At 36.5% G+C, this 12,489-nt stretch overlaps 1 protein-coding gene across 1 annotated transcript in view; it reads right to left on the bottom strand.

Annotated features, from left to right (window-relative positions):
* The window catches only part of PIK3C2G (phosphatidylinositol-4-phosphate 3-kinase, catalytic subunit type 2 gamma), a gene marked incomplete at its 3' end in the record, with an annotated part of 122,058 nt that overhangs the window by 84,935 nt on the left and 24,634 nt on the right, over positions 1-12,489 (bottom strand). Inside the window, 2 exon segments of the mRNA XM_010082727.1 lie at positions 2,750-2,844; positions 3,987-4,080. Of these exon segments, the coding sequence (XP_010081029.1) occupies positions 2,750-2,844; positions 3,987-4,080 (189 nt within the window).

Here is a 12,489-nt window from a genome sequence, read left to right as displayed (position 1 = left end):
AAATACTGGAACAGGAATATGAATAATTACATAAAGTGAAATGTTAGGTAGAAAAAAGTTTACTAGTAAAGAACACAGTGCAGCAGAGTAACCAAAGAAAGAAAAGTGTATTGTGACAAATACAGGAAGCAAATTTTTGAGATGTGTGCCATATTTAAGTTCTCAGTTTAGACTGAAACATTTGAACAAAAAGCCTAAATAAAAAGGTACCTCAGCTCCTTCCACTAAATGGAATGGGACTACTACATGCTTGCACAATTACTTTGTGCAACTGAACATATATATTACACACAGAAGTTAACCAGACTGTTTAATTTTGGAAATTGAGGGCAGCCAGCAAGAATATCATGTGAAACAATCTCCCCATCTAAAACTAATGACCACTTAGTTTATATTAGGTGTATGTAGTTCTGCCACTATATTTCCAAGGATGACTACCACAGAGGTTGCTGCTATTATTTCTGTCTGCTGTATTTGCTCATGTTTCCCCACTCTCCCAGCTTCTGCCATATTGTAAGGCACTGCCATTGGGTGAATTTGTTCTCAGAAACAAGTCATCTGTTGCAATTTATCGACAGGTTGTTCCACGAAAAAGAACTCAAATGTACACACCTGATTCAGTATCACAGTGTTTCTCTCTCCTGACATTATCTGCTTTTTTGGCTAAGGAGGCCCTGGCAGCAAACTCTTATAAGTTTACAAGGAAAGTTGGTGGATGCTAAGTGTTGACTGGCAACACACTCTTCAGTTATGTTACCAAGAACCTAATGCTGACAAAATTACATCCACTTCTGTCACGACTCAGTGAGACAGTACTGAAAGACAACAATGAAGAATAACGATTAGAAAAAAAAAATTGTATTATAAAGAAGAAAAAAAAATCTCTATTTCTAGAAATGTACGTGTGTATATGTATTATATATATACACACATATTTACACATACATACATGCATACAAATGCATATTTATTTTAAGATTTAATCAAAAGTTCTCCCTCTTAAGTTCACATTTCAGGTAGAAGATACTGTTTATTTAGGGATAAATAGCAAATCATGACTTGTTCAAGTAGAAATACTAGTTATGGGAGGTGTCCACAATCATGTGCAACTCCAGGATAAGTGTTATTAGAAACAAGTTTAGTAAAGCAGTAAACTAGTAAACTGTTCCATTTGCAACCAAAGCAGAAGATGATAATCAAAATATTTAACACTCAGTAGCTGATGATATCTCCAATTGCTAATGCACACAAAAAGAAAATGTGCTTGAAAAACAATCCATAGTTGGATGACATGAACAGGGCTACTACTGACTGAAAGGCAGAGAATACAGTGAACATCAAAAACTATTCTATGTGATGTGCACATATATAGTTATACTATATACTAAGGTATATATAAAATAAATGCCACATTAAATTTTACAGTGCCAGATAAGGATATATATTATTTAGGATGAAATATCTGCTATATATTACCTAGATTATATTATTAGACGGCTTGAGCAAAATTTGTGAAAAAAGGGGGGATCTACACAGGTCTATACTGCAAAGTAAAGAAGACGATGACCACTTTTACTGTCTCATTTTTCTCCTGGGAAAAAGAGAGGAGTTAAAGAAAACAGAATCAAACCACTGTTCACTGAACTCTAGAAATCATTTCTAATTGCACAGAAAAACTACCAACTCTCTGGGCACATTTAAAAACTCTAGACTGGGCATTTCATATCTAGTATGACTAAATTTAATATAAAATAGAAGAAATCCTCTCAGGCATATTTCAGGCACTGTCAGAAAAATAGCTCACTAAATGTGGGTCCTCGTGATTTGACACATACACTCATTAGGCATGTTATTGTTATCCTACTAATTTCAGTGAAACAAACAAAGTCATAATTCTGTTTTATCCCCACTAACACTTCCAGAGATCATGCAGGTATGAAAGTATGATCTATGCTCTTTCTGACCTCACACTTCATCAACCAAATAATTACATTTCAAGCAGTTGTCTTTGCTTTGCAGAGAGGAAAACTTTTGATTTAAGGGGTCTGAACCAGTTGAACTGTAAATTAAAGCTCCGTTCATCCATCATTACTAAACACAAAAGAAAAACCCAGAACAGTTTGATTTTCAGATCACAAGGCAGTTGTTCAGAGGGCAGAAAGTCACATTCCTATTCGGAGAGCAAACAGAATAACCACTGCATGTAATAACACAATTACAGAGGTCCTTATATTGTAGAGGGGAATGGCAGTTGCTGTCAGGAGTGGTACATCTCCATAATGAAAAGAAACTATTGGAAGCTCTACCATCACAAGTCTGACTGATACACAAAGGGGTAAGAAATACACTTTGACACACATGAGAAGTCTGACAGCTTCAGGAGAGGTCAGAGAAATCACAAAAGCAGGATCCTTTATAAGTAAAGCCAATGTTGCTTGGAGCCTGCAATTTTTGAGGAAGTCTCTTTTTGTCTCAAACCAGAAAATGCAGAAAAATACAAATGGTATCTTACTTAAGTGGACAGAACTTCCCTCCCTCACACCAGGGGCAGGATGAAGGCAGAGATAGGTAGGTCTCTTATACAATTTACCCACACCCACTACTGAAAGGAGAATAAAGAAGGAGCAAAGAACTAGGTTTTCTGTTGATTAAAAAAAAACAAAAAACAAAGAGTTTGTCACCAATAGAATAATGGATAAAGTTCACTGTAAAAGAAAATGACTATGGTAGTAGTGGCAAATGATCTTACCAGTAAAGTTGATGGGCTACTTGGATGCTCTGAAGTGAACGACTCAGCAGGAGTTTCACTAGAGGGCTTTCAAGACTCCACTCAAACTTCAGCACCTTAAAAGACAAATTAATAACAAGAATCACTTGTATGTTCGCTTTGTTGTTTTTCCTTTATAACAAAATCAATCAGAGGGGACCCAGCAACCCAACATATGGAGAATGCATAGCAATGCAATGAGCAAAGAAACTTCAGAACACAAGTGTCTAGCACCACCTCTGAGACAGGCAGATACCATCCTGATTCTAGTTGTGTTAAAATACATGTAAATATGCAGCTTTTCTTCCCCCACTTAAAACTATCAATGCTATATTTAATTTTGTATGTGATTACCTGGTTTGGAAAATTAACTTATTCATGAAACAGAAGCTGTGGAAGGTGAATGGTCGTATAAGCATCCCACTGTGTGAACGCTGTAAAACTGTGCAGGTTCCACTGCTTCACAGTAGTGGATTACATAAATGTATTCGTACATGTATAAATATATACATCTACCTAGATATGTGGATATATGTGCATGTATTTATATAAATATATATTTAAAACCACACAAAAACCCCTCAGGAACTCTGAAACGTGGAATTGTAAGCAATCAATGTGCACAGTGTTACAAAGTAAGAGGATAAAGCTTTCAAAGTGGCTGGTTCCTCCTTAAGTGCAACACAGGACCTAGTCAATCAGAAAGTAATTGCTTTGCAAGCAGTGGGCCCATAACTTGTAAAACATCAATTTCCAGTGAAATGCAATGTACATCTATAAAGAGACAATTCTACACCCAAATTGCCCTGGTCACTCTGTGCTGATAATGATTTTCCCTCTGCATGTGGTATTAAGAAAACCGTGATTCATTGCAACACCATTTGCTTCCTTGCCTGCAACAAAGCCCTGCCACCAGCAAGCCCCTGGTTTGGTGGTCATAGCAGAATTTCACTTGTTGCAACATATTTCTTATTTTTATTTTTTACTTGAAAATACCTTCTTGTAGTATACAGAAAAGTTCGATCAGCATGCCAAACTACATTCTCTTGAGTGGAAAACAGTCTATAGCTCAGCCCTGTTGTTAATTCAATCATTGCATGAGCTGATCAGCCTTTCTTATTTTTCCTCTTACAATGTATCAATCAAACTGAATCAAAAGTATTTAATGAAGCTATTGATCTGGACAGAAGTCTTCCTTGGCTGTCAATTTCTTCCTTACCTGAACCAGCTGTGGGAGGTATTCTAACAATTCATCATTTGACAGATTTTCTATTTGTTGGACTGCTGTTCTGCGAATATCTTGATCTGGAAAACTAGAGCAAAACAAATAGATATCATTAAGAGCTACTGAACCACTGCAACTCTCCTGAGCTCTCACTAATATAAAATGTTAGAAAAACATGTTTTCTCTCAAAATGGAAAAGGAAAAAAAATCAATTGATTTGCTTTACTGTAACAAGAGTCAAGAAATACATAGCAGAAAACTTAATTGGATTGACTGCTATAGTGTCATACAGGGAAAAAAAAAAAAAACCCAATCTTCAAATACCTTTTTTAATTTGAGCTATCACCTGTTGTAATTTCCTTTATATATACTAAAATATGAAGCAAATTATGGATCTTCTCTTGCTGCTCCTACTTACCTGAAATAGGAAATTTCCATGGGAACTTTTAACAGTCACTTGAAGACTTTTGTCCTGAGCAACAACAGAAAAGCTTGAAATTTCCCACACAAAAAGGGTTCATTTCAGGCAATATATTCCAATGTCAGCTCTTCTGGTTTGTATCATAACACAATAAAAATATTTTTTCAAGAGAAGTAATTTTGAAATGTAAAACAAGTTTTCTTTTTAGTTTTTGTAAAAGAAGATTTAGTAAAAATTCAACACTTTTCCCAAGAAAGGCTCTATGTTAGTGAAACAGACATTTCTCATGGGAAAATGTCTGAGTATTCAGCATAAGCTGTATTCTCAACAAATTCTGGTTGAAACCAGAGCGGCTGTAGCCTAATATAGATTTTGTGATGGAGCTGTAACTGTAAAAATGACAAAAGAGGAAAACATGGTGTAGCAGCAATGATAAAACCGGGAAGGAAGGCTGGATAATATAGCTGGTCAAAACATTTTTCTTGAAAAAAGAAAAAGAGTGAAATTTTGGTGTAACCTGATTGATCAAAACTGACTCAGAACATTTTATCTCTTTTCAAAGAAAAAGATAAGAAGCATAAAAAGTTTCTTTTAATATTTGAAAGCTGAAAAATAATCTTTTAAGGACTTCTTTGAAAAAATAAAATACAAAAATAATTTCCACCTTTTCATGTGTTGCATGTGTGACATAAATCATGAAACACGGAGAATTTCATGTACACAGAAGTTGCCTAGATTAGTTCACAGTTAGCTGTTCTGCTACTGTCCTGCTTTCACAGGGAGAGGAACAGATGTGCTCTTCTGTGTATGTCTGCTACGAAGCGTCACTCTTAGCTATCTGTCAGTACTTTGTCCACTGCCATCCCAAGATTCTTTTCTGCCTTCTCCTGAAGCAAAATGGAAATGTTCATACAGACCTTTCAGTCACCAGAGCTGCAAGAGTGGTCATTTCTGCTAAAGGGGCAAAAATGTCTTCAAACAGCACCACAGTCAATTAGATATTGTTCAAAAGAGCTGCTGGGCTCTGATCCAGTTCTCTGAGGGCAAGTACTTCCCCACAAAAAGCAGTGAATCCCTCCCCTCTGAACCGATACTGCTGTTAGGCTCTTTTGAAAATCTCCAGTATGGCAGTCTGGGCATACACAGAAATGATGACTAAAGGACACATTATCCTGTTAATTCATCCTGCAGAAAGTCCTCTGAAATCAGAACCATCATGTACGGCAGAAGGTGTCACAGGGCCACCAGTGTCTCTGTTTTATGAGCTCAGCACAAAACCAGGCTGCTCTTTTCCCAGCTTTCCATCCAGCACTTTTTGTCAAGAACATAACCACTAGAAAAATAAATCAGAAGTGAAACACAGGAGAGAGTACCACATTTGCAGCAACGACTGCTCATTGCTGTCAAGAGAGAAAGAGGAGAAATTGTAGAGGTAAGTGCAGATAAGTATAATGGCACATGCAGCTCTAAACTTGAGCTTTTAAGTTCTATAAAACAAGCTGAGGCAAAACAACACGTACACTTTGATCACTGAATTAACTACAGGCCACCAGGATATTTTGAAAAAAATTGTCTTAACAGTTGGCCCTACTTGAAAGGCCTGGCTTCTGTGCTGCAATCAGCTGCCACCTGTAGCACTTTCAGACCCTCTTTTAACAATGCGGCTCAGGTCTGATTTTATTATTTTGTCTGTCTGTTATGGTACATATTTGATGATGCTTTTAATGCAGTTTATAATTGTTTGTATAATGCTGAGAGGGCCTTGATGAGGAGAGAGGGAATACATTATAAATAAATTATCATGATAGCCCCAAATTAGCTGATTTTGTAAGGATTATTTATTTATTTATTTATTATAGACAACCTATTAGGAATATGAAGTTGCTACTTTAATATTCACATGGCTATTTAGAACAAAACATATCTGAAGGAGGACTGCATATTACAAAATTAATCCCTTTCATATCATCCTCTCTTCTAATTATGCAATTGTTCCAAAGGCCTGTGTGCCAAGCATGTGCAGATAATATGGAAATTAGTCTTTCCCTTCCCCTTCTCACCTAGTTCAACAGGTTACTGAACAGTGAAATATGATCTATATAGGAACCAAGTCAGGCAGAAAAAAGTTGTTGCTTAGTTACTGCTTGTCCTTACTAGCATCCAGCATCTGAATACATGCAATGCTATGATGAGAGAAACTCATATTTTTTTACAGATAAACAAACAATGATAAAATTATTTGGATCTGAACCTTTCCAGAAAATTCAACAGAGTAAAGAATCCTGCTCCTCACACGCCTGGAAACTACGTCAACTTGTAGTCTGGTAACTATTTAGGGCTAGAGGGGTTTTTCCAGTGAATAATCTTGCAAACTTTTGAGTGTTGTATCAAATCTGATTTCCACAATCCATAAGTTAGTTTTGATTATAGGACACAATTAATTGATTTTTTGGCTCTGTGACTCAATGCAAGAGAAATAATTTCATGCCTAAGAAAAACAGCTTCACAGTTTGGATATTAGGGGACAAGGAATATGTAATTATTTATACATACTGACAACTCTAGAAGCAGAGAAGATGACTACATCATGATGAAATCAACATTCCAGTCTTTAAGGGTACTCTCCTAAGAAAGAGGAGCTCATCTGTACCACAGCTCATCTATATCAGATCAATTTTGCAAAGGATCTGAACCATAGATTATCAGGTTCCTGACGTGTGGCCTCTGATAATGGCTTCAGAGATGCAGGAGATTCAGGCACTCCTCTTCCCTGGCTGTTTCACGACTGCCACCACAATCTCTGAGAATTTAGCTAGGAAAAAAAGCAATTTAAAACAGAAACCTTTAACAATGCTTGTATGACTCCTTCTTTGCATAGTTTCAAAATGGTAATTTTCATCCAGGTTTCCAACTACTTCAAGTTGTATTTTTTCTTGACAAACAACCTATTGGTCAATAAATAATTAAGTAAATAGAATGATGGTGTTCCTCATTCATTTGCCTGACTGCATTGTAACATATTGTAGCTTTTTTCTTTTGGCTGGTTTTATTTGTCCTTTCTTCAGGTAATGAGTCACAGAGATTGTGACTTCTTATAAGTTTGTTCCAGATTTACATACTCAGAGACACCACTGAAAAATGGATTGTTAGGTCTCCCTTGAGACTTTATGATCATTTTTGTAAAAGTTGAATTTTGAGCTGGATGACCATAGATTACAATTTGCTTTAGAAGTAAGAACAACTTGCAGTCTTTCATTCTTTCCACATGTACATCCAGTAGGAAGCTATTTGTCTAGCTGTACCTTTCAGCTAAACCAGAATCAAACAGAAAACTAAGCGCTGCCGAGGCATCCTGTGGACTTGTGAAATTCTCCTGAGATTTCAGCATTTGCCAGTGGTGACTTGACTGTAAATGAGACATAGATGTACATTTCATTCTTGACAGTTTTATTATCCTAATTTGGTTGCGCTGTCTTAAATAACCCTATGCCGGAAGATATTTGTCAGGTAAATGGCACTGTACAGTCCGCTACATTTTCTAGCATGTGACGATCTTTGTAGAGGACAGCGTGGCCTTTCACAAGCCATCTTTTAAGTTAGAGTCTTATAACATGCCACATATTTCTGCAACTCCCTTCACATTTTAAGTTCTGTTGCATTTTCAAAAAAGAGACTCTGGTCCCCTGAAATGCATGTCATTAAGTCTGGTAGAAACAAGGAAGGCTGAGATAGCAAACCTACTGGAATGAAGATACCAATTCAAAACTAAAAAACCCTCCAAGTAGAAAAGGATATCATGTCACTGATTGGTGCAACTGGGCCAGGAGAGAAAGCATGAAAGAAGTGTTTAAAAGAATAGACAGATAAATTTTGGGTGGCAGTTTAGGTATTGTAAAAGTAATTAGACAGTAAAAGGGAAAAAAAGAATAATAATCAAGGAATTCCTTTAGGTTTAGCACACAGATAACACTAACAGAGCTACTTGCTTTCTGTTGGTGATTTTTTCATTCCTGTGAGGGCTTCTAAAGAAAACACTGTGTGAGTGTATGAAGATTAGAACATGGCAAGGACTAAAAGAAAGTACAGAAAGATAACAAATACCGTCACTAAAAAAGGACACGGGATTTTCAAAATTTTCAGTTGAAAAAGAGTAATATATTCACTCATCATTGCAATAAGATGTTAATCCTCCCCATCCGCCCTGACACTGCAAAGCTCATGGTCAGATACACTAGCTATTGTTTTGGCTGATTGATTGGCAGACGGATCTGTTGAATTTACTCACATAAAATATACTTTAAGTAATGCTTATATAGATTTTCTAGAAGAAATTCTGACTAAAATAACTAGTAATAAGTTTAAGATGTCATGAGGACCATATGGTGAACCATATCCTAGGAGAGAACAAGATAGGAAGAAATTAACAAAAAGCAGTTTTCCATTTGAAACCTGTATGAGCTAGAAGGTTCTTCCCATCCCAGCGGTAAACTTACAAAAGAAAAAAAATAGATAACTTATTTACAGATTTAGCCTCCTGATTAGAATGCACATTTACATACAGAAAGCATGCCATATCCTACACAGTTATCCATTGTTAGTTTGCTCACTACAGATGTCTGTTGCAGTACCTTCATATTTATTGCCAAGAAAGCTAAAAATGGTTAAAGGCGGTGAAAAGAAGAAATTAATCATATTATGATGCTTAAAATGAAGAATTGCCTATTCCTAACAATGCATACATCTCCAAAGAAGGTATCACTAAATTTAATGTACACTACTACAAAGCAATTTAAAAGCTTTATCGGCAGTGTGTTCTGTACATCAAAGTATCAAATTAATTGCAGACGAACTGCTTTGTTCTTGTCCTATTTCTTTGCATAAGCCTGTGTCTGCTCTCTATGTTTATATAAAACTACAGCCTTTTAAACCAAGTAAGATGCAAACAGGCAAGATATACTCTAGCTGTATCTGTTTGATAATACTCTGTTGGGCATTCTGTTGTGGACTCTCATGGAACAGTTTAACTTCTGCTTTTATTAAAACAATGACAATCTGATTCAATACTTCTAAATCAATTTGGCTTTCAAAGGTGTAAGAACAAAATCTGGCTTCAAGCTGTCACATTTTATTATAACTATTGGTAAGAAAGGGAATTTCACATATATTGGTATACACTGTAACCTCTGAAGCTTAATAGATACTCTCATACATAATGTGAAAATCCAAAATAATATTGTGACAGTCAAAGGCTGAGGGATGCTATAACCAAAAGGGCATCGTCTCTGGTCAAGGAGAGGTAAGAGGAGTCATATCTTCCCTTACTCTGCCTGCTTCATACAGGGTCTTAACTAAGTTAGTAGAAAATCCCTCTGACTTCTTAATGCCTTATATCAAAATCTTCTGAATTGGCGCATGGTTTTCAAGGAATGTCTCTTCCTGTGCACTTGCCCTGCCAGAGCTAGAATTTAGCAGGAAGTTTCCAGGAAAAATTGTTAAGCCTACCAGGGAGTTTATTTCCTCACCTCCACTGTCTACTGAAAAAAGTTCTCTCTTCAGAGTGGTGGCAGGCTAGAAAATGACATACCTTCTTTGGTGGCTGTTAATTATTCTAGCTTGATTTCCTGATTCATAGCCACAATGCCTGACAGGGCAGCAAGTGTACTCTACATGTGCCAGAAAAAGAAGGTTGGAGGAAACATTGTGCTGTTTGGCTTAATGAATATACTTTGGCTTTAATTTTCAATAATTTGAATAGCAAAATAACCTGATAAAAATTCTTAAGTGCAGTTGTTCTATATGTACACAAAACATTGGCATGTTAGCAACACATCATAAATGATGGCATTTCTAACACACTGCCTTCCATTTCTTTCTGTCAGACAGAAAATTCTCTGAATAAAAAGTGTACTGGTGTTATTTCCTTGGCTAGTGTGCCATGCAAAGTAGATATAGTTATAGAAAGCTCTAATTCCACTAAAGCTTGGCTTTTTACCAAACTCAGTAAGTGAAGTCAATGGTAAAATGCACACAGCACCAATAAGTAGTGCTGAGTAGGAGGGACCAGTTCTATACCTTCTGCCTTAGGGAAAATTTTATTTTTCAGCCAAAGGCTTATAATCAGCCTTCCCTGAAATTAGAGTAAAACTAAAAGTGTAAAATCTTATTCTACACTTCCGCCTGCCACCCTCTGCATCCTGTATTTATTGATTAAAGAAACATTCATTGTTCTTTAAATTCTTTTTTTTTAAGCATTGTCTTCTGGGGCTTTAAGAATCAATGCACTTGCTGCAAGTACTGGATGCAAGGTTGCCACCAAATTTATCTCTGAAATGTACCATGATTGTGTTTCCAATTTATGAAAGTTTTTCCTTTCTACTGTGTAAATGAGTATGTCATCATTTGGCTACCTTGAGATGTGCCTGCGAAGTGGAAGAGCATAAACAGGAGAGACATGCTCAAAGAACAAGAAATATCTATTAAATTGTACATTTAACTGTGTAGTGAACAAATCAATGTTGAAGTTTCAGAAAGTTGCAAAGAGCATTCTAACCCAGATGCGTGACAACAGGGCTTGATCTGATGGGTCATGATACCTCTCTCTCAGCTCTCTGACGTTGTCTTCTAACACAGTCAATGAGGTAGCACCTCCAATGATTTTCATTTCTTTATCTTTGTAAATGTGAGCTTGAGCTTAATCATCAGGACAGATGCTGCTTTTCCACTCCGAGAAGCAGGATAATTTAGAGTCCCCAGCCCAAGGCTCACAAGGTTACTAGTGATTTTGAGTACCCTCTCTAAACTGCATAAAGAGTAAGCACACACCTGCAGGAGGAAATCAGGTTCTCTTTAAGACACTGCAAACTGAAGTTCCAGCAAAAGAAGCATCCAAATTCAGAGTGACTGGAAACACTTAGTCTCCTTTATGTTATTGCTAACAATGTGGTAAATTGTGGTACATAGAAATTATACAACTGTGGATCTCCTTGCTACAGGATATTCTGTCATTATATTTGGCCCATTCTCTTTGTCTTCCCTAGGTGTCTGTTGTTGGTCACCATTGGAGACAGGACGCAGTAAATGGATTTTTGGTCTGATTTAGTGCAGCTGCTCCTGAATTCTTGCACTATGTTAACAATACCTGTAGACAAAGATCAGCGCTAATTTATTTTACTTATGATTTAATAGTGTCCTTAAAATGGACATGAATATATAAAGAACATTTATTTTATATTCTGATCATGTTTTATATGAACATGGATCATTCAGCTGTGTCTAAATAATCACAAGGAATCAGAGAACTGTTTTGTGAATTATAGAAGTGAGGAACTGAGTTGATGAGTTGTCAGTGCCAAACATAATACAGGATAGAACTGAATGAATCTTCAAAAACAGGTCAGTTATGGAGCCTACAATCCAAAGTCAGTGAAGTAATGGTGAAGGAAAGTTGGACCCTATCCAGTGCTACTTTACTTTTCAAAATGATTGAAATATAAGAAAAAAGAAAACCAAGAGAAGAAAGCTCAAACATCCATTTACATGGAACATACTCCTCTCCTTCAACCCACTCTCTCCAATTGCATATACATGTCTCTCAGCAGTTAAATCATGCAAGCTAGACATCTCTGAAACTAGGCATCTTTAAGGAAATGTAATCCTTCAGTTTCTGAAGGTTCGCCTCCCAGTTGTTCATGCACCTACAAAATATTGTGGATATGTGAAAGATAGAAATTTTTTTTTTTAAAAGAGGATTTGTACTGTGATCCAGAGCTACTTTCTGTAGCGTTACCATGAAGTAAAAAAAAAAAAAAAAAAAGAAAAAAACAAACAAAAAAAACAGATTGATATTATCTTTTGTGAGAAAGAAACTAAAGGGACAAACCAGATAAGATCCTGATCAGAAGTACTTGTTCTTTGGCACCACTGTAGGTGCCAGCCACTCCCAACAGTGGCACCACAAGAGACAAAGTGATGACATCTTCCTGTCTTTTCATGACAGCAGTCTTCGTGGTATCAAGAATGAACAGCATGTACACTGCATCCACTACACACTGAGAAGCTCTGTGACAGGCTGAGTCA

This window comes from Pterocles gutturalis, unplaced genomic scaffold (assembly GCF_000699245.1).
Source record: "Pterocles gutturalis isolate BGI_N339 unplaced genomic scaffold, ASM69924v1 scaffold970, whole genome shotgun sequence".
NCBI classification, from domain to species: domain Eukaryota; kingdom Metazoa; phylum Chordata; class Aves; order Pterocliformes; family Pteroclidae; genus Pterocles; species Pterocles gutturalis.
The sequence above is the reverse complement of the archived record's forward strand: the minus strand, read 5'-3'. Positions and strand labels throughout refer to the sequence as shown.